General features: G+C 39.4%; 1 protein-coding gene across 2 annotated transcripts in view; it reads right to left on the minus strand.

Annotated features, from left to right (window-relative positions):
• Positions 1-344: 344 nt before the first annotated feature.
• Positions 345-26,574, minus strand: part of LOC140122125 (probable cation-transporting ATPase 13A4) — a 56,809-nt gene continuing 30,579 nt past the window's right edge. For both annotated transcript variants that reach the window (XM_072142618.1, XM_072142617.1), the window contains 18 exons: positions 25,918-25,979; positions 24,407-24,557; positions 24,225-24,311; positions 23,924-24,080; positions 23,448-23,565; positions 22,723-22,847; positions 21,404-21,564; positions 20,581-20,703; positions 20,339-20,418; positions 19,946-19,988; positions 16,736-16,845; positions 14,436-14,532; positions 12,640-12,712; positions 12,366-12,540; positions 10,444-10,631; positions 3,302-3,390; positions 3,121-3,201; positions 345-1,855 (listed from right to left, as the gene is read on the minus strand). In XM_072142618.1, coding sequence (XP_071998719.1) covers positions 1,610-1,855; positions 3,121-3,201; positions 3,302-3,390; positions 10,444-10,631; positions 12,366-12,540; positions 12,640-12,712; positions 14,436-14,532; positions 16,736-16,845; positions 19,946-19,988; positions 20,339-20,418; positions 20,581-20,703; positions 21,404-21,564; positions 22,723-22,847; positions 23,448-23,565; positions 23,924-24,080; positions 24,225-24,311; positions 24,407-24,557; positions 25,918-25,979 — 2,166 coding nt within the window. In that variant the 3' untranslated portion in view covers positions 345-1,609. The remainder of the gene's footprint in view (positions 1,856-3,120; positions 3,202-3,301; positions 3,391-10,443; positions 10,632-12,365; positions 12,541-12,639; positions 12,713-14,435; positions 14,533-16,735; positions 16,846-19,945; positions 19,989-20,338; positions 20,419-20,580; positions 20,704-21,403; positions 21,565-22,722; positions 22,848-23,447; positions 23,566-23,923; positions 24,081-24,224; positions 24,312-24,406; positions 24,558-25,917; positions 25,980-26,574) is intronic.

The raw sequence follows: 26,574 nt of genomic DNA on the forward strand, positions 1-26,574 counted from the left end.
CTGTGTGAAGATAATTTCTCCTAAATGTAGTCATGTTGTCCCTTAGAAACGAGATGGCTTCCCCGGATACGACCACGTCACACTCTGGCAGCGGTGGCCAGACTTGCGCTATAGAGTCCTGCCTGACCACCATGATTCAGCAATCATTACCACAGGACGGCTGTGTGACATGTAGCAACATCCGGACATTTCATACACAAAAACTTTTTGTTTCTTTGTGCAATCCCTGCATCAGACGTGGCCGTAACCAAGGACACAGTCTTGTTTCTAAGGGACCATATGACTACATTTATGAGAAATTATCTTCACACAGGAACATTTTTTTTAATAACATCCAATTGAAGAAATGTTTGTATATGGCAGATTAATGAAACTGAATGTGAATGCCCAGTCGAGAATACCCCTTTAATGCTGTGGCTAAAGGAATGACAAGCAAGTTACTTACATGTAGAATTGTGCAGCATGTGCTTACACAGCATTGCTGTATAGGTGTGTGTGTGTGTGTGTGTGTGTGTATGTAGCAGAGCTGTCTGTTTGTGAATGTGCATCTAGGACAGCTGTATGTTTGCTTGTAACAGAGTTGTGTGTGTGTATGCAGCAGAGCTTTGTGTGTATGTAACAGAGTTGTGGTTATGCATATGTATGTAGCAGAGCTGCCTGTGTGCATGTAGCAGTGCCCTGTGTGTTTGTCTGTTGTAGTGCTGTGTATCTTGCAGAGGTGGTGTGTGACAACCATGCAATTATTTTTTGGTGTCAAAAATATTTTTGCATTTTTTAATGTCCTGCATTTGAACAATATAGTGAATAGTAAATATTAACTTTATTTGCAATGTAGATTACTTTTACTTTGCCATTTAGTTTTACAATTAAAGATTTCTTTTCTAAATGCCAGTTTTCCCTGAGATAGTAAGTGAAGACTTACTTCTAAAATCATCTATATGACCTTTCAGAGAAGAGGAGATTCTGATTCCTTGACTTAAACATAAGCATTAGCAGCATAGAGGACAATATAGAGAACTATTCAAGGAGCATGGCTGAGAACTCATAATCATAATAGGGGTTGTCAAACTTTAATTGAAGCTCCCACCATGCTTATATGTATCTCTTCTCAGTAGCCTCATCCTCCTTTTGCCCCTCCCCTTTCCCAAGGGTACACCCACACGCTCAGATTTTTCAGTTTTTGTTGTTCAAACCAGGAGTGGAGGGAAAAAAAGAGAAGGAGTAGCACCATTCAATTTTTTCTCACCCATCATCCGCTTTTGGCTTCAAAAACTGCATCTGAAAACTTGAATGTGTGGACACAGTCTAAGAGTTTTGGCAGCATATTAATTAATCTCAATTAAAGTCCCTTTTATTTTTTGAAAGAGATTAAACAGTAAATTCATTCTAACTGAGAAGATTAGAAAGGTTGTAGACAAAGTAAAAAAGACACAAGTAGAAAATGAAAAATTTTGCACAAATTCCAAATATATTCCTTTTTTTCCCTTTTTTAGCTTATACTACTGATTTGTACAAAGTTTGTTTGAATTACAGTATTGGATATTAATTTACAAAACATTTACTACTTAGTAAAGTTAATAGAGCATTAAGACTTGATTTATTTATTTTTTCACGTTTGCAGCCCATTGGCGTAACTTTTTCCACTGTTCAAAGCACTGTCGTGTTCAAAACCTTGGTTAATATAAATTTTTGAATCCTCGAAGGTCATACAATTCCTGTAGATTGTCGTTCCAATAGGTGGCCAATCCAGTTCCTCATTTAAAATAGTTTGAAGCTTTTTATATTTACTACCTGGTTTTATCTTTAGGCATCTCTTCAAAGCCAACCAGAGAGGTCTATTATCCAGAATGAATTCCTAAAAAGCAATAATTGATCATGAGTGGACTTGTACATTAAGGATTTAATCAGAACTTAACCATGGGAAAATGAAAAATGTCTGCTTTCTAACACTGCCTGCTAATGTACAATTGCTACAGAACAAACATATACCACTGCATGGCTATAATGTTCATACAGGCAGTGTCTCTTTTAGAAAAGAGTTAATTAATGGGAACCTCTCACCGGCGAATCTATATAAAACCACAATAAGTACCTTGTAGGGCCGATTGCCGTTGTGCCGGACATGTCTTTATAAATTAAGATTGCTGCCTGCAGCTGGAAAAATTAACTTATATTCTTCGTCCAATTCCAGTCAGGGGGGTGGTGTGGGGGGACACAGCAGTCAAGGAGGCGCCGTCCCTCAGGCTCACATCTTAACATAATCACACCTCCCTATCTCCATCTGAGTGAAGTTTGCTGCCCCAACGAGTTCAAATCTAACAAAATTGGTGTCAAACATTGTGCTATGTTTGTGCTGGTTTGTGCAGCAGAAATTTTTGTTTGTGTCCCTATAATTTTTAAGATATTAATAAAAGTTTCCAGTGGTCATCAGTGGTCCACCAGCCGCCCCCCCCCCCCCCCCACAGTACCCAAACCATACTGGTGCCAATCAATTCTGCTATGTTTGTGCTGCTCAAATTTTTGTTTGTACTACTTTTGTTTTAAATATATTACCTAAATTGTAAAGTTCAAAAGGTCAGCCAGCCCATCACATTAACTGAATCAAACAAAAGTGGCGCCGAGGGACAAAGATTTGGTCTTTTCGGGGATAACTGAAACCTTTAACAAACAATTGTTCAACTGGCATATAATCCATTAAACATGGAAATGGGATGTGGCCTGCTGGGAAAGGGATATGACCAAGTATAAAACATTACACATCAACCACGTGATGCATTTATTGGTTTAATTAGGGCAACTACAAAATAGTGCAAGGTTGGGCTAGACAGCAAAAATGAATCAGACAAATTAACTGTTAAGACTATTGTTTATAGCATAGCTAAATTTAAAACAAAATTAAAGTCCTGTCCTACTGTATGTACATGTGATTTAAAGTTCACAGGAGTGGCTTTACTTAGTTTTATGTGATGGTTTTATGTGATGTTTCAATATTTTTGAATTCATGTGTGCAAATCAGCTTTATTAAACTAGTATAAAGAGGCACATATCATGTATGTATATAGTATAATACTAAGCATTAATTTATATAAATAATGGCAATACAACAAAGCCACTACTGACCTCCACAAGGAATGACACCACCAGGATTACAGCCAGTAAAACGATCATATGTATTCTCCAGCTGGTTGGTGTGCAGACAAGCTAGAAATAAAGAAGAGAATAATTCAAAGTAGTAGACTCATGTAGACTGTGTATATAAGAAGGGTATAAAAACCTCTACTGCATAAGGAAATCAACTTACTTCCAAGTCAAGATAAACTCTTGGAAAGTCAGCAAATATGAAGAAGATGGTGAAGGTTGTTTCTATTATCAATACAGCCACAAACAAATCTGAAAAATAAAATATGTTTCTCCTGCTTAACATAAGTTCTGCTAATAACATTGGGGAACATGTATCTTATTTTTTTTTCCTTGGTGTATAATTGAGACACCTGGCAGGTCTTTTTTGTGCCTTATGTATGATCCTGTCTTTTTTCTTGTGATACATGTTCAGCTTTTCCTATCCTGGCAGGAGCAAATTTTGGCTTTTTTTTGAGACTTTTTGGTGTAACTGTCTCAAAATCATATGCACACAAGCCATGTGAGAGGGTTATATACAGGAGAGGACACAAGCCATGTGAGAGGATATAAGCCGTGTGAGGGGGTTATATACAGGAGAGGATACAAGCCATGAGAGGGGGTTATATGCAGGAGTGTACACAAGCCATGTGAGCGGGTTGTATACAGGAGTGGATACAAGCCATGTGAGGGGTTATATACAGGAGTGAACACAAGTCACGTGAGGGAGTTATATACAGGAGTGGACACAAGCCATGTGAGGATGTTATATACAGGAGAGGATACAAGCCATGTGAGGGGGTTATATACAGGAGAGGACACAAGCCATGTGAGGGGGTTATATACAGGTGAGGATACAAGCCATGTGAGGGGGTTATATACAGGTGAGGATACAAGCCATGTGAGGGGGTATATACAGGAGTGTACACAAGCCATGTGAGGGGTTATATACAGGAGAGGATACAAGCCATGTGAGGGGGTTATATACAGGGGAGGATACAAGCCATGTGAGGGGGTTATATACAGGGGAGGATACAAGCCATGTGAGGGGGTTATATACAGGTGAGGATACAAGCCATGTGAGGGGTTATATACAGGAGAGGATACAAGCCATGTGAGTGGTTATATACAGGAGTGTGCACAAGCCATGTGAGGAGGTTATATACAGGAGCGGATGCAAGCCATGTGAGGGGGTTATATACAGGAGTGGACACAAGTCACATAAGGGGGTCATATACAGGAGTGGAGACAAGCCATGTGAGGGGTTATATACAGGAGTGGACACAAGCCATGTGAGGGGTTATATACAGGAGTGTAAACAAGCCATGTGAAGGGGTTATATGCAGGAGTGGACAGAAGCCATGTGAGGAGGTTATATACAGGAGAGGATACAAGCCATGTGAGGTGGGGGGGGTTATATACAGGAATGAACACAAGCCATGTGAGGGGGTTTTATGCAGGAGTGTACACAAGCCATGTGAGGGTTTTTATATACAGGAGTGTACACAAGCCATGTGAGGGGTTATATACAGGAGTGTAAACAAGCCATGTGAAGGGGTTATATACGGGAGAGGATACAAGCCATGTGAGGGGGTTGTATACAGGAGTGGATACAAGCCATGTGAGGGGTTATATACAGGAGAGGATACAAGCCATGTGAGTGGTTATATACAGGAGTGTGCACAAGCCATGTGAGGAGGTTATATACAGGAGAGGATGCAAGCCATGTGAGGGGATTATATACAGGAGAGGATACAAGCCATGTGAGGGGGTTATATACAGGAGTGGACACAAGTCACATAAGGGGGTCATATACAGGAGTGGAGACAAGCCATCTGAGGAGGTTATATATAGGAGAGGATACAAGCCATGTGAGGGGGTTATATAAAGGAGAGGATACAAGCATGTGAGGGGTTATATACAGGGGAGGATACAAGCCATGTGAGGGGGGGGGGGTTATATACAGGAATGAACACAAGCCATGTGAGGGGGTTATATGCAGGAGTGTACACAAGCCATGTGAGGGTTTTTATATACAGGAGTGTACACAAGCCATGTGAGGGGTTATATACAGGAGTGTAAACAAGCCATGTGAAGGGGTTATATACAGGAGTGGACAGAAGCCATGTGAGGAGGTTATATACAGGAGAGGATACAAGCCATGTGAGGGGGTTGTATACAGGAGTGGATACAAGCCATGTGAGGGGTTATATACAGGAGTGAACACAAGTCACGTGAGGGAGTTATATACAGGAGTGGACACAAGCCATGTGAGGAGGTTATATACAGGAGAGGATACAAGCCATGTGAGGGGGTTATATACAGGAGAGGACACAAGCCATGTGAGGGGGGGTGGGTTATATACAGGAGAGGACACAAGCCATGTGGGAGGATACAAGCCATGTGAGGGGGTTATATACAGGAGTGGATACAAGCCATGAGAGGAGAATATATACAGGAGATGATACAAGCCATATGAGAGGGTTACATACAGGAGAGGATACAAGCCATGTGAGAGGTTATACACAGGATAGGATACAAGCCATTTGAGGGAGTTATGTACAGGAGAGGACACAAACCATGTGAGGGGGTTATATGCAGGAGAGGATACAAGCCATGTGAGGGGGTTACATGCAGGAGTGGACACAAGCCATGTGAGGGTGTTATATACAGGAGAGGACACAAGCCATATGAGGGGGTTGTATACAGGAGAGGACACAAGCCATGTGGGGGGATACAAGCCATGTGAGAGGGTTATATACAGGAGAGGATACAAGCCATAATAGGAGAATATATATAGGAGATGATACAAGCCATATGAGAGGGTTATATACAGGTGAGGATACAAGCCATGTGATGGGGTTACATACAGGAGAGGATACAAGCCATGTAAGAGGTTATACACAGGATAGGATACAAGCCATTTGAGGGGGTTATGTACAGGAGAGGACATAAACCATGTGAGGGGGTTATATGCAGGAGAGGATACAAGCCATGTGAGGGGGGGTGGTTATATACAGGAGAGTACACAAGCCATATGGGAGGATACAAGCCATGTGAGGAGGTTATATACAGGAGAGGATAGAAGCCATGAGAGGAGAATATATACAGGAGAGGATACAAGCCATATGAGAGGGTTATATACAGGTGAGGATACAAGCCATGTGATGGGGTTACATACAGGAGAGGATACAAGCCATGTGTGAGGTTATACACAGGATAGGATACAAGCCATTTGAGGGGATTATGTACAGGAGAGGACACAAACCATGTGAGGGGGTTATATGCAGGAGAGGATACAAGCCATGTGTGAGGTTATACACAGGATAGGATACAAGCCATTTGAGGGGATTATGTACAGGAGAGGACACAAACCATGTGAGGGGGTTATATGCAGGAGAGGATACAAGCCATGTGAGGGGGTTATATGCAGGAGTGGACACAAGCCATGTGAGGGGGTTATATACAGGAGAGGATACAAGCCATGTGAGTGGTTATATATAGGAGAGGATACACACCATGTGAGTGGGATATATACAGGAGTGGACACAAGACATGTGAGGGGGTTAAATACAGGAGTGGACACAAGCCATGAGAGTTGGTTATATACAGGAGTCTACACAAGCCATGTGAGGGGTTATATACAGGAGTGTACACAAGCCATGTGAGGGGTTATATACAGGAGTGTACACAAGCCATGTGAGGGGGTTATATACAGGAGTGGATACAAGCCATGTGAGAGGGTTATATACACGTGAGGATACAAGCCATGTGAGGGGATTATATACAGGAGAGGATATAAGCCATGTGAGGGAGTTATATACAGGAGTGGACACAAGCCATGTGAGGGGGGTTATATGCAGGTGAGGACACAAGCCATGTGAGAGGGTTATAAGCAGAAGTGCACACAAACCATGTGTGGGTTTATACACAGGAGAGGATACAAGTCATGTGAGGAGGTTATGTAGAGGAAAGGACACAAACCATGTGAGGGGGTTATATACAGGAGAGGATACAAGCCATGTGAGGGGGTTATAAACCGGAGAGGACACAAGCCATGTGAGGGGGTTATATACAGGAGAGGACAGAAGCCATGTGAGGGGGTTATATACAGGAGTGTACACAAGCCATGTGAGAGGGTTATATACAAGAGTAGACACAAGCCATGTGGGGGGTTATATACAGGAGAGGACAGAAACCATGTGAGGGGGTTATATACAGGAGTGTACACAAGCCATGTGAGAGGGTTATATACAAGAGTAGACACAAGCCATGTGAGGGGTTATATACAGGAGAGGACACAAGCCATGTGTGGGGTTATATACAGGAGTGTACACAAGCCATGTGAGAGGGTTATATACAGGAGTGTACACAAGCCATGTGAGGGGTTATATACAGGAGTGTGGACAAGCCATGCGAGGGGTTATATACAGTAGTGTACACAAGCCATGTGAGGGGGTTATATACAGGAGATGATACAAGCCATGTGAGGGGTTTGTATACAGGAGAGGATACAAGGCATGTGAGGGGTTATATACAGGAGAGGATACAAGCCATGTGAGGGGGTTATGTGCAGGAGAGGATACAAACCATGTGAGGGGGTTATATACAGGAGAGGACACAAGCCATGTGAGGGGTTTGTATACAGGAGAAGATGCAAACCATATGAGATGGTTATATACAGGAGTGGACATTGGATTTGGATTTGAGGGCATGCCCTGTATTTCAAGTACTTTAGTCATACCGCAGGGAGATGACGACATTTGAGGCTGCGGTCCCACACGGTGTTAACACATGCATTTTTAAATGCATCATAACAGCTGAGAAGAGGCGATTTGCCATATTTCATTGCTGTCGATATGGCATTTACAAAATTGCACCAATGTTAACACAGCGTTAACAACCATGTATGTTAACATGATGTTAGTGTATATGTAAACATTGCGTTAGCGCATGCATTTTATAAACTCGATATTGACAGCAATGAAATCAGGAAAATCTGCTTTTCTCAACTGTTGTTATGCATTTGAAAATACTTGTGTTAACGTCACATGTGACCTCACACTTAAAAAAACACCCAAAACTTTCAATGCCCAACAGGTTTACGTGCAAAATTTTAAACATTTTAAGCATGTGAAATAATTTCAATTAAAATATTAAAACAGGGTCCATTTTAAAAAAATCCCTTGTATGCACCTGCCCTGGAAAAGTAATAAAAAAAGTCATACATAAGTGAAAGGTGTACTTGGAAAAGAACAGCAAAAGTCGCAGTGAAAAGTCTTAAAAACTAAAAAAGTCGCAAAAATGAGCCAAAAAAACTAGCAGAAATAAAGATACATGTCACCCATATATTAATTGGTGTAAGATATCTTTAATCATCAATTATTGGAGGCTGACATTCAAGTTTGCCACCAATAAGCTTCAAAGACCATATTAGAACTGTCCCAATGACCCAGCAAAATGATAAATGTCCCCAATGTGTCTATATTAAAACCTTAAAGCTGCAAGCTTACTGTTGAAAGAAATTAAATGTGGCCCTTTAATTTTACTTTCATTATGTTGCTATGTAACAAACAGATCACTGCTGTTTTTTTATAAAAAAAAACAATTTTAGATTAGATAAGTACCATATAACGAAAAGTTGTCAATTCACTGCATGTGTTGGCTATGCAGATAAGACTTTATTTACATAAGACTGGATTATCTCTTTAAAGAAGTCGCAAAAATGAGCCAAAAAAAACTAGCAGAAATAAAGATACATGTCACCCATATATTAATTGGTGTAAGATATCTTTTATCATCAATTATTGGAGGCTGACACTCAAGTTTGCCACCAATAAGCTTGTTCCAGTAGCCTATGAACACAGTGAATAGAGATGACACAGTGGTGGAATTTATCCACATGGTATGCCAGTGCAGATGAGTTTTTGATGTGCCAGATTTATCATTGTGATAATAATTCTGGTGCTTCCTACTTGGTAACTTCTTTTAGTTTGTCTGACAAACATGGTGCATCGTCTAAATTTTTTAGTGAACATTGTACATAGAAAGAGAGATAAAACAGATAAGAGATAAGAGATGATGAGATCCATGAGATGCATATTACACATGACATTCTCAGCTCTGCTATCACAGCCATAACATACCCAGATCTGCTATATATCTTCATTCCCCTCCCCTGAATAAAGATCTTATCTGTCTCTAGCTTGTAGCTTGCAGTTTTACTCTCCTCACAGTGTGCTGTTTGCCTGCAGGAAGTCTCTGTGTGAGCTCGTCCTGGAATACAAAGGTGGGGGCTAGAGGCAGAGGAGCTCAGCTCAGTGCAGTGTCAGACAGGAGAACAATGGGCACAATGGGGCAGATTTACTTACCCGGCCCATTCGCGATCCAGCGGCGCGTTCTCTGCACAGGATTCGGGTCCGGCTGGGATTTAAGAAGGTAGTTCCTCCGCCGTCCACCAGGTGGCGCTGCTGCGCCGAAAATAATCTTAACGCCCCGGAATGCACCATCCCATAGCAGGTGAAGGTGAGCGCTTCCCAAGCGACACATTTCGGTTTTTAAATGCGGCGGTTTTTCCGAATACGTCGGGTTTTCGTTCGGCCACGCCCCCCGATTTCTGTCGCGCGCATGCCGGCCCCGATGCGCCACAATCCGATCGCGTGCGCCAAAAACCCGGGGCAATTCATGTACAAGCGGCGCAAATCGGAAATATTCGGGTAACACGTCGGGAAAACGCGAATCGGGCCCTTAGTAAATGACCCCCATTAACTTAAAACAATGTGCAGTTTGCCTATATGTAGTGCAAAGTGCCAGATTCAGGATTTCTGACACACATTCTGTATGAATCCACCGCTCCCTTCACTGTCCCAACAAAATGCACCACTTTTTTTTGGTGCACCTTTAACAAAGGACACGCAACACATTTTTGTCAGACTTTTTATGATAAATCTGGTGCACGGTTCGAATGAGCACCGGATGAGCATAGTCCAACAGAAAACTGGCGCATGGCCCTAATTAGATGTGCCCTAATATATCTCCCTGACCCTAAAATCAGAAGATTTAGGGCCGGGTCCAGGAGCAACCAAATTGTGTACACTAGGACTGATAGAGACAGGTTGGAATTATATCTGTGAAATGCTGTATTTTTGTTAATAACAGTGAATTAGAGAATGTGTTATTTTGTGACACTGAGTACATTTAAGAAACTTGTCTTCGTGGAAATACCCCTTTAACTGGCTAGCACAGTAAAACAAATCTTTGCTAAAATTGATAAAGCTAGAAACTCATAGTACTCTAATAAAAGCATGGGATGTGTAAGTAACTCACAGTTAGTATACAAAGGTTTGCGGAATGGTTTTCCTTTGGAGAAGATAAAAGAGAAGATCACCATGTGCACACAGGTTATCAGCCATAATGTGGTACTTTCAAAGCTTTCATAGTTTCTTTCAGTCCTTTCATAAATTAACGCATGGGTAAGGTTTATGTTCAAGCTTTCATTTCCTGGATAGCAAGCGCTAGGAGAAACAGAAATGAATCAGTTTAGTTAAATACTGAAAAGTTTGCAGATATGTTTTCTCTTTTTTAGCTACTACATTTTCTATTGTAAACATACAATAAGAGAAAAAGAAGTCCAACAAATGGCAATATGAAAAGGGCTGTTCCATGTGTAACTGTTATAGAATTCTGGTGGGTTTCTTACTCCTACCAATTGAAGGGGCAATCATGTTCCCTGTTTCCCCTGTCCATGAGGGAATGTAATATGACTGGCTATTTCCACTAGTCATGATACCCCCTGTGTCGGCAGGCAGTCAATGATCCACTGACCCCTTAGTAGACCCAAAACACTTTTCCACGTAGAACAGATTTGACTTAGGGGAGATTGTAGCTGTAGTCTCTACACCCGTTTTCTGGTGAAGACTATAATACCATAAGGTGGCCCTTACATTCATGTTTCCTGCTCCCCAACATGCCAAAATGTATTCTGCAATGGGGGGAGGGTGAAAAATGTGGGAGACAAATAATACTGGCCCATTGCCTCTGTGCTGAAGAAAGTAACAGTAGAATCAGTTGATCTATTCTGACCATGTTCTGTTTCCAAAACAATACAGACGGTCCCCTACTTAAGGCCACCTGACTTACAGAAGACCACTAGTTAAAGACGAACCCCTCTGCCCACTGTGACCTCTGGTGATGCTTTACTATAGTCCCAGACTGCAATGATCAGATGCAAGGTGTCTGTAATGAAGATTTATTGATAATTCTTGGTCCCATTACAGCAAAAAATTTTGAAACTCCAATTGTCACTGGGGCAAAAAATTTTTTTGTCTGGATCTACAATGATAAAATATACAGTTTCGACTTTCATACAAATTCACCTTAAAGACAAACCTATGGAACCTATTTTGTATGTAACCCAAGGACTGCCTGTATACTGATTAATTAGCAAACCTTTTGCAAAAACATGTGTGACCAAGGGTCAGATTTTCACTATGCCACAAAGTGGCAAAAAGAGTGAGTGAAAAACATTTATTACAGGGCTTTCTTTACTTTATGCTGCCAAAAAGTCACAAAAATGTGGACTTGTGTTTTTTGCCGCTGGGCTTTTCACACCATTCAAATATATTGGCTTAAGCACAGAACCATAGTTACTGCCACACATGTAACGTCTGATTTAGGAATTTACACAGTTTTTTTTTTTTTACACTAGTTGCACAAAAAGTCTCAGATAGCAAGCAGACCATAAGGACACTGCAAACCGATTTATTAAAGGGCCAAAGTCACAGAGCTTCAAAGACCATATTAGAACTGTCCCAATGACCCAGCAAAATGATAAATGTCCCCAATTTGTCTATATTAAAACCTAAAAGCTGCAAGCTTACTGTTGAAAGAAATTAAATGTGGTCCTTTAGTTTTACTTTCATTATGTTGCTATGTAACAATCAGATCACTTCTGTTTTTTATCAGAAAAACTAAAAATGGATTGTCAGCCTTAGGCAACACTGACATTTTAGATTACGATATAAAGTACCGTATAACGAAAAGTTGTCAATTCACTGCATGTGTTGACTATCCACATAAGACTTTATGTACATAAGACTGGATTATCCCTTTAAAAATGCAAAAAAATCCATAAAGATGATCAATCCAAAAAAAATAAATCCAAAATTGCCACTGTTACATAATGTGAACAACATTTAACCATAACTATAGCATAATTTACCAAATATTATGTAGATTCACATGTTTACCTGTAAATGTCTTTTGGACTGTACCAGGACTGATGCTGAACCATGAGAAATGCATACGTGTGTGTGGCAATAGTGAACAGAACATTAAAGATCAATGAAAACAACATAGGGGGAGAAATCATCTGTCCTGGTGGTCTGTATGGGGCCAGTTTTGGATAGGCAGGTGTAGAGCTCACTGAAAAAAGCAACAAAATCCATCACTTATTTAGTTTTATATTAGTAATGCATGAAATATACAGTATACTCGTCACCTAAGAAACGTTAAAATACTCACTTGTGAAAAAAATGACAAACACAATCGTAAAGTCGTGTATGAGCCATTGATTGTTTCCAAAAATGTTTCTTTGCTGAAATATAAAGAATTAATTTTAGCAGGCAAAACACCTAAATTCTGCAAACCCCTTTTCCATTTCTGTTCCCCTTTTTTTTTACTTCCTGCAAAAATGTTATATTCTTGGACTCATGGAAGGCTCACTTTTTGACATACAAATTGTTAATACACCATCTAATAATCAGTCAATGTACTCGGGATATCTACAGACATTTTGAAACGAGGGAAAACATTTTTAATGCTTTTTTATGCTTTTGACTGTGCAGTAGTTTTCATTGGGGCAGATTTACTTACCCGGCCCATTCGCGATCCAGCGGCGCGTTCTTTGCACAGGATTCGGGTCCGGCCGGGATCTATGAAGGTAGTTCCTCCGCCGTCCACCAGGTGAAAATCATCTCAACGCGCCGGAATGCACCACCTCGGACCAGGTGAAGGTAAGCGCTTCCCAAGCGACACTTTTTCGGTTTTTAAATGCGGCGGTTTTTCCGAATACGTCGGGTTTTCGTTCGGCCACGCCCCCCGATTTCCGTCGCGCGCAAGCCGGCGCCGATGCGCCACAATCCCGGGGCAATTCAGGTACAATCGGCGCAAATCGGAAATATTCGGGTAACACGTCAGGAAAACGCGATTCGGGCCCTTAGTAAATGACTCCCATTGTGTCTAAACACTTTTTAAAAAAAAGTAAACTTTTTTAAAAAACAACAACTTTTTAAAAGTCTGAACAATCTCCCTGGGTGGATGCCAGATTATAGTGGGCTGTATAGCCTGTGATGATGTTTTTAAAACAATATTCCCATTTAAGCAAGTATTGATATCGTTTGAATAATGAAAAGTTATACAAATTTCCAATGTATTTTATGTATCATTCCTCACTGTTTTCTAGATCTCTGCGTGATGTTCTTCTATAGAAAACTTCATTGTTTATCTCCAGTGGACAAAAATCCATGGTCACACAGGTGCACGGCTCGTAATAACACACTGCTCTGATTACTCTCTGTGATATAACGATCGGTGCACCTGTGTGACCATGGTCAAATTTCTATCCACTGGAAGTAAACATAGAAGCTTTCTATAGAATGACAGCAAGCAGAGATCCAAAACACTGTGATCAATTGATACAGAAAGAATATTGGAAAATTGGAGGTTTGCTGTGTTCTTATGCTGCATGGGTTGTATAAAAGTCACAAAAAGCCATAAAGTGGCGGCATATGGAAGAGGAGGGGGAATTAAACAGAAAATTGCAACATATAAATTCAGTCCTATTGTAAAAAACTTGGTAATGCAATTTGGTGCAGGCATTGTCTATGTCAATGGGACTTTGCATTGTCCATTGCATGTTCATTTGGCACAATGGAAAGTCAAAAAACTGCATTTGCATCACAATTGTCCCAAAACACCGCCAAACATAGACAACATAGTGATACATCACCCCCATAGTGCCTATGTGTGACTATAGATTTAGAGTGTTAATTATCAGGACTTATATTCCATAAAATTGGCATAGATGCTGTGAAATATTCACTAACACTTGCAATTATTTCCCCCTTTACTTCACCTCTATGCCAGGAGTGGGGCGTGAAGGGGGGTGAAGTGGGCCAACACTTGGGTCTTGGCTGTGCTTATTTTCATGCCAGGAACGAAAACACTGTGCATCCAGATGCCAGATACATAAAGAGGCCGAAGCCTGGTATAAGTCTATTAAACTTTTAAAGAAGTTGAGTTAATGAGTTACATCTTACCCAATATAATAGCAATGTGTTAGTATATTCGGTAAGTCCAAACATAGCCATATATTTAAACATGCAGAAAGATGTGACAATGACAGCTCGACCTTCCCTGTTGGAAAGACAAATTTGTATTAAAGGGAGTCTACCAGCAGTTTTGTATACAGTATTATAAAGCTGCGGGTAGTGTTAGGTAGCATCCCTGGAGATCTGTGTGATCATATATTTGTGTTATTAGTAGAAGGTATAATCCAGGTTTACAACCCCTGAAAATTCTCTGGGTGGATCTTTTGACCTATAAAGATGATAACTCTTCTCATAGAGAAGCTCCACAGCCCCTCCCCTCTACTATGAGTAAGAGCTGTTGCACGATTCTGGTTGGATAATACAGCAGTAATTCTGAGGCAAAGACATAAAGGATGTGAGCAGTTATATGCAGAGAGAACGGCCTTGAGCTTCAAACGTGGATAAAAACAAGCCATGGTATGATTATCTCCAGACTTCTACCTTTCACGGTCTGAAGCCTTGCATGAATTCCATTGAATATTTACAAGAGCTAATGCCTATAACATAGAGGGGGTTCATTAAAGGGAAGTCTGTGAGTTTTTATTATTATTACTGATAATGTTTATGAACTTTATCATAACAATAAATTGTAACAATATCTGGAAAACAGCATTTTGCTAATTTACAACTACAGTAGATTAAAGGTGAGAATAATGACATGTCTGTTCTTGAGAGTTTTGCTTGACTATAATTTCTAAATAATGATAGAGGTGTGATGAAACTACGCCGGAACGGATGAAAAAGTATAATATAATAAATAAAGTTATAACAACTTGGGAACCTATTATTAAACATACATTCAGTAATAAAAGAACTGTCACTATAATTATATTTCTCAATCACTTTATTCAGCAATAAAGCCGACAAACTGGAGAATTGACCCGGCCAGCTCCGTGCTGTCATCTACACTAAATTAGAGATGGCAGATCATTTAGCCAACAGGATAAACCTCAAAATTTGCACTCAATTCCCCATCAAGTAATGAAACTGAAATGAAAGATCCTCACCTCACTGAACTTAGCCATAGCTCCCAAATGTCCCTGATTCAGCGGAATAGTCCCAGTTCTTCGGGCACTGTCCTGCCACCCCTAGCAGTTGAGAGAATGTTCTGGCATTTCCTGTTTTTTCCCACCTCCTGGTCCCAGCCTCCATACCCTAGAGAAGCTCATGCTGCCTCCACACATCTCACTCTGCTCTTCAGCAGAGATTTGTGAAGGTAGCTCCTACGGTCTGGCCCTGCCTCCTGCTCCATCTCAGAGCCCCCATATGAGAGAAGCAGGACTGCTTCGGGGGAAGGGTTAACAACAAAGTTTTTTTTTAGTACCCAGCACCAGGAGGAGGTCAGGGGGTCACAATATGAGGGAGGATGGAGGACAGAATATGAGGGAGATGGAGGACAGGAAGCCACATGTAAAGGGAGAATGGAGGACAGGGGGCCACAATATGGAAGGGTGGAGGACAGGGGGTTATGAGGGGGGATGGAGGATAGGGGGACACAAAATGAGGGGGAAGGAGGACAGGGGGCCACAATATGAGGGGGATGTAGGACAAGGGCCACAATATGAATATGGTACAGCAGAAAGGCCACAAAATGAAGGTGATGGAGGATAAGGGCCACACTATGAGTGTAATGGAGGATAAGGGCAACATTATGAAGGGAATGGAGGACAGGAGGCCACAATATGAAAGGCATGGAGGACAGGGGCCACATTGGGCCACATTATGAGGAGGAGAGGGGAAGGGGGTAGGAATACAGAAAGCTAGGGGATTATAGGTATGGGGAGAAAATTAAAAGTGTGGGACCAAAAGTGAAGTAAAGAGGAGGCATTATGTGTTGCTGAGTTGTTTGGGGTATAATATGGGTTCATAGGGGAGTTGGCCACAAGAAGGGGACATTATACTATGTGGGGGCCATTAAGACAATATTATGCTATGTGTGGGGGTGGGACAAGGGGTAGCACAATGGGCGTGGTTTAGGAAAAAGGGAGTGACTTGTTGTCTCTTTCTCTAGCCCAAAAGTTAGGAGGTATGAGTCATTTGTAACAAAGAGTAAAAGCTGTAAAAACTATGTCCACAAAAAAATGTCAAAAATGCATTTTTATATAATTTCATCGCATTTGGAGTTTTTCCAGCTTCCCAATAGCTAGCATGGAATAATAAATACTTTAAATAAGAATGATAATTTAATAGGCAGGTTATATACAGTGACAAAAAGTAACAATGCCTGAATGAATATGAATAGTTCTTACTTTATTAAATCTGGGACACAGGAAATATTTGTGATCTTTGAGTTAAATGTAGCAGCTACAGAAGCTTCTTGTTCACATAAAGAAATTCCAGCATTGGCCATCTTTAAAGCCTGCAAAAAGTTTTTTTTTTCATAGAAAATTACATGTTTAACCAACAGGGTTTATAAAGTTCAGTGCAAACCTTTTCAGAATTTTACAATTTTTTATTGCTATAATACAGTACATTAACAGATTAAAACTACCTTTGCCTGCATTCTGAATCATTTTTGTAGTTTATAAAACTTTATTTCACATTACCTGGATCTTTGCCAGCAGCATATAGTGATTCCTAGGGGAGGGGGCTGCTGCTGCAGCCTGTGTGCCTGTGTATCAGTCTCTTCTCTGCTACACTGATCCAGATCCCTCACCACTTTCTGTCATGTGCTTTGAGCAGTCAGGGGAAGGAAAGGGATGGTGTGGAGGAGAAGAAGGATGCATGAGGAGACTGAGACACAGTCTGCTGCAACTGCCCCTCCCTCATTCAGGACTCTCCACATGCTGCAAGGAAGCCAGGTAATGTGAAATATAATTTTATAAAGTACTGACATGATGCAGAATGCTGACAAAGGCATTTTTTAAATCAGCATAGCATAGGCTATTGGAACCTGTCACCAGCTAAAAATGGCATTCCTGGTGACCTTTAAAGCAGCAAGTTATTGGGGGAAGTTAAAAGTAAAGAGTGATATAGCCTGTTTACATAGCCTGTTATGTGCTAGCTCCGTTCTCCAGAATAGAACTAGTAGCAAGTAGGAAATCTGGAAGAAAATCATTCCCCTAGCTCTTATGATCTGTGAGGGTCTCATCACTCATCAAGCCCTATCCTTGTTTGGTAGAAAACCACTTTAAGACCAATTTGACATGCTGTGTGCAGCGCTACGTAATCTGTGTGTGCTATATAAATAAAGAATTATTATTATTTAAGTAATCTGGTTGAAGCACCATTGAAGCCCCTCTTTAAGTCTTCAATATCGGTTTTATAATGTGGAGTTGAAGTCCTCTAGGTATATAATGAATATGTGTTGTCCTTGATTTTGAGAGCATCCAATTCACAGGACATGTTTGTCAGTAGATGATTTTCCAAATCAGTAAAATATACTTTAAACATTTTTTAAATGAAATCCCCCTATACTTTGGACATAAAAATCACATACAGTACATGGATGACACATTTCTATATATTATTGGTCTACAAAGATGACCAAAATAGACCACATATCTGTCCATGAAAAACATAAATGTTTGAATAAAATTGTTAAAGTCAATGAATGTGTGTGCCATAGGTTATTAACAGAAGCAGAATAAGGCCTTAAACTGCTCATAAATGGCAGGAACGAAGGACTCTACAGAGAGAAAAAAATAACAAAGGTTCTGCCCTGTTGTGATACAAATGTGAAGCATTTGGAGTGTGAATGATAATTACATCATTTGGAATGTGAAATGTGGCCTATTAAGTTTATAATAAGGAATATGCAAAGTGGAGTAAAACCTTGTCCTTTGTCTCATCCATGATCTGATCACGTAGTGTTTAAAGCAAGTATCACGCGCCACACAAGACAATAACAAGTCTTATGCACATAACAGTGCCTGATTATTGATACAAATGTTACAAAATGAAGATGTGACAGTATCTAATACATGTTGCAAAATGATCATGTGGCAGTATCTAGTACAGATAATGCCTTTGTTTATTTCATGTTACAAAAGCAAGGAAGGGGACTTTCCAGATGTGACAAGTGGACGCACTTCTGTCTGTGATGCAAGCAAGGAAACTGCGTTCCCTTGTCGAGGTCCCCCTATAGGGAAGTGCAATATTCGGTAAATATATTGATGTTTGCTTCTCATGCTTATAAGAACTAAATGATAAGGATGTAATTATATGGTTTTATGTGATTTGCAATAATAAAGTATTACTGTTTTAATCATCCCAATCTGTGTGTTGGTGAGCACTTTGTATGTTTGGGCATCGCCCGCACTTAGCTGACTCAGTAATACACCTGTCCTATGGTCCCTCTATCCTCTTGCCACTCCATATCTTGAAGGGTGTGAAACCACCTCACTATTTTCCTGAGAACAAACAGAGGGTCTCCTGATCATTTTCAGCTATTAACATTAGATGTGACTGTATGTGACAGTGTATACAAAGAATTAGTGGAAATTTGTCCTAAATGTCATAAAAAAAATATATATGGAGCCAACACACTGGGACCTTAAAGGTAGGCTTCACTTGACTGGAGGCACTGACCCCTGAGGAAGTCGCATGACTGCGACGTAAAGCGTGGGATGCCTCCGGCCGCAAGTCATAGACCTAACCTTTTCCCCCCTAATTAGTATTTTTGCACTGAACAGCTTTGTTGCATTGATTTGGTCCTGCTTTTTTATTTAGAGGGGCTCCACAACCCGTATTGATCCATCCTTTATTTTTGCTTATTTGCACTATAATGTAGGATCTTATAGACCTATAACAGTATTTGTCATCTACTGTGTTTATGGTTTCCATCAATGCTATCGGTTGATGCCTATATAGTGTAGGGGGTTGTCTTTTACTGCTTTTTTGACTTGTGGCCGTTTGTGGATCTCTGGGATAGGCTTTGATCCACATGGTTAGCTTATATGTTTATGTTTACACTTTTTAAATGTTTTTATGATTTCTGATGCATGGCATCTTTGGTGTGTGTTCACATTTTTTTCAACGATAAAATATTTTTCACTATTTAGCCTATACACACTGGCTTGTTCCTTCATTTTCGGCTGTATGTGACAGTGTGTAACTGTATGTGTATGTAATGGGGTATGGTGAAAAAATCACTAATAAGGGAAAACTACAGTAGAATTAATCTAGAACCATTATGCCTTAGTATTTAGACCTGTTACCACTGAAATGAGAACCTAAAACATACGCTTTCCTAGAAATGACACCCTTATTCTTAACAAGGAAAACCTAGAGGTGTAGGGTATGTGGCTTGAAAGGTCTGGACAGCTGTGAGTGTCCCACATTATTGATCCCTAACTTCACTATTAAATCAGGGTACCACTCTATGTGCACTCATCCCTTTAAGTCCGTGTTTTCAAAAAATCACTGCTTTTAGCACTATTATTGGGATACTGCGGCCAGTAAATGTTGTATTATTTCAATAATTTTCTCGGGAAAGAAATTTCAAAATTGTGTCTTACTGCACAGTCATTTGCTCCATCTCCACACATTCCCACATAGTAACTGAAACAAAAAAATAGAAATCATATTCCCATTGCACCAGAACATAAATTACACAGCACACAATCACTGTTGGGCTACATTCATCTATTAACAACACTTAAAATAACAAAGTGATATTGACTATAAAATAAATTCTTTTTTTTGTTGGATATAGTTTATTGCCTATTCAAAGTATTTTTAAGGATGTGATTTACTTGGTGTCTTATTGGCGTTCGGTGTCATCTCTAGCAATCCTCTTGCAATCATATGCTTAGACATACATATAGAGATGCTATAGGCAAAGATCCAGATATAACCAAGGAATTGTATTAGTTCCATATACAATTCCATTTGCATACTTGCGTACTTACTCAAGCTTTCGAAATTCATCAATGATTGTTGATTTCTGTCCCGGTGACATTCGTGCAAACACTGTGCCATTCATTAATATCTGTATAGCAATACAAAGGTGTTAATGTTATTAAATACACCGTGCATTATAATATTCAATATATTCTATTCTACTATATTCTATAATATTCTGTCTGGACTTAATTTATGCTGAATTCACACAGTATTTTATGCATTTCACCAATTTAAAATTATCACTTACTTTTGGCAATAGATCATAGAAATATTTTTCTAGGACTTCATAGGTTTTTCCACTCATTGAGAAAACATAATCAGGGCTATAACTTTTAGTATCCAATGTAACTTCATCATTGATAGAGAGATCCTGTCAATAATCAAGAACTAGTTTATTTTTTTTCAGAAAATTGTATTGGACATATTCTACAGAAACATTGTAGAATCTCCCACTTAGGACAGCTTCTCACAGTAATATTTCAGTATTTTTTTTTAAACGGAGTGAAGATGTACAAATCATTCAACTTTAACATAGAGCATACGGACACTGCATTATAATAGTGATCCAGAACATCCCTTTCAGTGCAGAATTTTGGCTTGCATTTGGTGAAGTGCATCCTCGACACAAATGTGTTGCAGACACTTTATAAATACACATGCAAGGAGTTTGCACAGAAAAGATTGTGCAAAGTCAGACAAAAAACTGGTGCAGGGGCTTTAATAAATGTGGGCTATTGTGTGGTGTCATATGATAAAAGTCCCACCCCCTCAGCTGCACCAGATATATCGGACTGGCTGCTTGCACAAGGGTAGAATTGCGATTTTGACCTTTTGCTTACGGACTGATTGGGAACAAGGTATAGTGAGTGCACAGGCACAAGGTAGGAACGCCCTGAGCCAGCCCACTTCGCTGCTGGGAACACCCCCTTCAAACCCTTCCACGCCCACTTGCATGCTGGTTCTTGAAGAATTGCAATTATTTCAGGGTTAGTTAGCCAGTACAAGCCCTGATAAATGTCCCCCAAGTAGTTTATATTTTGAAAATTTTAAAGCCCAAATATTGTATCTACTTTGATTTGTTTTCCATCCTCTGGATACTCCAAAAGCTTCCAGGTCAGAAAAGCTGGAGAAGAGCCTTCAGGTTCAACGGCTTCAACGAGAACCACTTTCTTTCCCTTTGGAATTATTCCACAGTTCTTTGCAACAGTGGTCGCTGTCTGTATGTTGTCCCCTGGAAAAAAAGATATAGTCTTAGGACATTAAAAAGTAAATTCATATACAAATATGCACTTATTAACTTTTTATGCAAGTTAGTTAGACCAAATCCCTAATAAGCATGAATAACCTATCCTCAGTTCTATCTCCATCAATCCTATAAAGGCAAAAAAATCAAGTGATCCTGAATGCTCAGTACTATTCCATTCACAAAATGCCTTGAAGAATTATTTTTCTCCTGTTCTCTTTGGATCTTAGCACTCGGGTCCTCGGGAATCATAGATAATCCCTTTTTGTAACAGTACAAACTTCACTAAGATGCCTAATGACACAACCTGCCTTACTGAAAATAAGTAAAGTTTTAGATTCCAAATGGAACAATCCTGCAATGTACACAAAAGTAGATGCTGAATGGAGTGCTGACCTAGCTTTGTAGACAATGAAGAGACAAAACCTTTTCACCCAAGCGCTCCATCAAACAGCAATCCTAAGGCTGGGGCATCAATATTGTAGCATCAGCTGACCCCATTAACATGGCAATAGTAGTAAAAACCTGATGGCCAATAGCTTCCTTTTTTGAACAAAGAGGTTTCTTATTCCAATTGTTCTCAATAACTTATGTCAGATTCTATGTACCCTCTAAAGGTGGTGTACAACTATATTTTGCTATATCAGTAACATATTGTTTCTTTCCTTTAAAACTATAAAAATAAATCAGCAAATATTTTTAACCTTTAATAACAAGACTTAAAGGGGTTGTCCACTTTCAGCAAATAATTGATATGGTTTGTGTAAGGAAAAGTTATACAATTTTCCAATATACTTTCTTTATCAATTCCTCACAGTTTTTTAGATCTCTGCTTGCTGTCCTCATGCACCTGTGTGTCCATCACATGACCATGGACAGATTTCTATTCACTGGAAGTAAATATAGAAGCTTTCTGTAGAAGGACAGCAAGCAGAGATCTAGAAATCTGTGAGGAATTGATACAGAAAGTATATTGGAAAGTAATTATTTACTGAAAGAGAACAGCCCCTTCAAGTTTTTTATTCGTTGCTAACCACAAATTGTGGGATGATCTCATAAAACTGGTTCACACCACAACTGTATAAGTTTTACATCTATGTTGGTACCAAATTGCTAATGCAGCTTTAGTGCCGTCTGTATACTCACCTGTAATCATTACAGTTCTGATGTTTGCAGCATGTAGTTCTTCAATGACCGGTGAAGTTTCTGGTTTAAGACGATTTTCTAATATCAGCAATCCAAGGAACTCCATGTCCTTTTCAATGTCTTCCCTTAAGAAAATCAATGCATTATCATAAAACAACTCTACCAGAGTTTATGGTTCAATAGGAGGTCATTTAAAAGGTATAACAGTGGGAAAAAATAAGTAGGGACATTAACATAGGTCAGTTTCACATCTTACAGATTACAGTAAGTTCATTCAAGAAGATTCTGAACTGGATCGTGATTATCTAGCAAATCCTTCAGTATGTAACTATTGTTAACCTGTTTAAAGGGGATGTCCTAATTTAGAAAATACAATCTCCTAATATTTTAAGGGTAGTCCATATTTCACAAGGGTGATAATGGAGGATATGTACATTTATTTGACTTGCATTGTGCAGGGCTGCATATTCTGTGTGCGCTATATAAATAAAGAATTATTATTTCTGTTAAATTTATAAATATTATAATAAATAGAATTATTACATTTTTTGTATACAGATAAAATCGTGGTTGAACTAATTTTAAATTGTCACAATCAACTACAAATTCTCTACCAAACTGCACAATTCTTTGTGAACAAGCTTAACCCTATCCTTCACAGAACTTCACCTCCTCTACATGTTTCATTCTGGTCTTATATCACCAACAGTGCTGTACAAAAATACCTTTCAAGGCTTTGTAAATCGCAACATTTTTCATTCTTCAGCTTTTTGAAAGCCACAGCAATAACTCGTAAGCCTTGAAATGTGTAGAGCTCCAGTTCTTTTAAAAATCCACTGGGAACTAAATTAAAACAGAATACGCTGTATAAAAGCTATACATCAACAGGTTTTAATTAAAGTTGTTCCCTTATATTTATACATGCTCAGAGATGAGTTTGTAGTGCAATTCCTCAATGGTGTATACAAAATTTTCTCAATAGAACTTTCTGAGAGAGCTAAGGACAGTATTTGGTGCAGGTCTCAGTGATGAGATCCTCAGTTATCAAACAATTATCATTCTCCTAAATAAACCAAATTAAGGAAAAATACTGTGACATGTATCACAAAATAGTTATAGGAATATAACATAGTACTCCCAATTAAACTAAAACCTCAATGTTCTCTTCTACATATGAGAGAGTAAATTAGAAAAGTAATACCTGATTCTGTTTTACAAAAACTGGCCACCATCTCAGGAGCTCCCTTCATGAACACAACCATCTGATCCTCTCCAATAACTTCAGTAATAACTGACATACGTTGCATAACCGAAGAAAAGGGGTATTGGAGTAAAACTTTTATCCCCTCCACATTATCCTGTTGAGCACATAGTCATAATGGGTGATATTTTTAGTGAATTATCAAACAATGTATGAATAAAAGCAGCAATTTTTAAACATAATTATCAAGATAATTTAAATAAACTTCCATAGAGTTTTCTATTTTAACCCCTTTGTCTACCTTCATATTTGAGTTGGGCCCAGGTCTGATGGTAACAGTTTGGGAAGAGTGTTCATCATTACAATCCGAGTTAGTTTCATCTAATACCTGTAAATATAAAATATCATTCCATATTTTAATTGTGTCATGAATTATTTTACTGCCAAAACTTTATAACAATAATCATTATAACAAAACCTCACCCAGCCAGTGGCTTCAAACATTTTCAGATCCAAGGGATCACCTTGTAATCTACCATCAAGCAGGATGAGAGAATGACAGCATGTCATTGCAGAAAATAGGGGTCCCCACGATAGCTCATTAATGTCTTCTTGAGAAATCATAGTCTGAAAACTAATAAATATATAACACATAATATATAAATAAATAATGTAGGGAAATAATTTATCCACTCTAATTATGCCATGATATAATCTACAAAATTATATACATGAACATATATTGCATATTGTAATGCTGGGGAGGAGACAGGCTAATATAGTGACTAACACATACGGTGATTAATATGGTAATTCTAATAAATTCCGGGGTTGATAATTTACTTAATACAATGTAGAAACCATGTAATATTATGTTCTTATGTAAAAATGCAACTGATCACTTCAGTTAATATTTCTGCTAATCTTTCTGATTAACAAAATCCACTTAATAATCTTTTGGCTCCAGTCCATCTGTATACAATCTGAAAAGCCTTATAGAGGACCTGTCACCAAGAAATTCGGCACTAGGAGCTGCTTACAAAAGTAGGCAGCTCCTAGTGCTAAAAAAAACGCTGCAGTGCTACAATGATAGCATTATCGGAAACCTCCGATAACGCTATCTTACACTGTGGCGGAGTACAATGTAAACGCCAGAGCGCAATCTCAAGCGCTCGCTCCAGGCCGGCGGTGACATTCCGATAACTCTATCATTCTAACACTGCGGCGTTTGTTTTAGCACTAGGATCTGCTTACTTTACTAAACCGCTCATAGTGCCAAATTTCTGGGTGACAGGTCCTCTTTAAGCAATCTTAAGACTGTATGTGTGGCTTACTATCTGAGCCTAGTCGGTAACCTTAAATGGGCGCATTGGCGTATATATGTTGTTCAATAAGATTCTCAAACCACCATTACTTAATTGAAATATGGAAATATTGGTTTTAGTGCTCTTTACAACTCATTGATATTGATGACCTTTAATAGATGGAATCGGCTTATCGGTGAGGTCCCTAGGTCCCCCCACACAATGGGGGTCATTTACTAAGGGCCTGATTCGCGGTTTCCCGACGTGTTACCCGAATACTTCCGATTTGCGCCGATTTCCCATGAATTGCCCCGGGATTTAGTCGCACGCGATCGGATTGTGGCGCATCGGCGCTGGCATGCACGCGATGGAAATCGGGGGGCGTGGCCGAACGAAAACCCGATGGATTCGGAAAAACCGCCGCATATAAAAAAAAAAAAAAACTGTTGCGGAGCTTGAACTTACCTTCACTCAGCCCGGCTCGGTGAACTCCAACGCGTTCCGATGCTTTTCAGCGCAGCAGCACCACCTAGTGGACGGCGGAGGAACTACCTTAATGAATCCCGGCCGGACCCGAATCCAGCTCAGAGAACGCGCTGCTGGATCACGATTGGACCGGGTAAGTAAATCTGCCCCATTGTGAAATCAAGTTTACAGGAAAAAGCATCACGCCATAATATCACAGTGTACCTTCCATTTCCTGATGGTATCACACCCATTAAATCAAGGCCATCTTCTGTTAAAGTTCCAGTCTGTAATTTCAAGAAATGACATTAAAAACTGTTTAATATTCATTTTTAATAATTAAGAATATACCCATTCTTAAGCAGAGCTAATGTGTGTCACCATCAAAAATTATTGTGTTTATTCCCATGGGCCCATATTGTCCTATTTCCATGAAAATAAGACATACCTCAGAAAACAAGACCTACTGCAATGTATTTTTTAAGTTAGAAAGCCTTCCCTGAAAATAAGACCTATCGGCAGTCGTTGCTACAGCTCGCCCCCCATACATTAGCATTAGATACTACAAGAGGTTCTGACATGGGTAAAGATTTCATGGGATAAAATCACTGCCAGTTACATTGAAAATACGTTACAAGCAGAAACTTGAAGAAGTGCTGACGAGGAGTCAATGAAGGAAAGTACTATTGCTATACATGAGAATGTGAGGTCAATGATTTTTTTTATAGAGATGGAGTCACAAGAAATTCAGGGTTTGAAGAGTTGGAGTATTTGTTGACATAATAGTCTTAAAATAATAAATGTTGCCTTTTGTTCATAAATACTCGGGTCGGTAAAGGAACCATAGACATGGAAATAGAATCACAAAACTTTCTTGATTCA

This window comes from Engystomops pustulosus, chromosome 3 (assembly GCF_040894005.1).
Source record: "Engystomops pustulosus chromosome 3, aEngPut4.maternal, whole genome shotgun sequence".
In the NCBI taxonomy this organism is placed as follows: domain Eukaryota; kingdom Metazoa; phylum Chordata; class Amphibia; order Anura; family Leptodactylidae; genus Engystomops; species Engystomops pustulosus.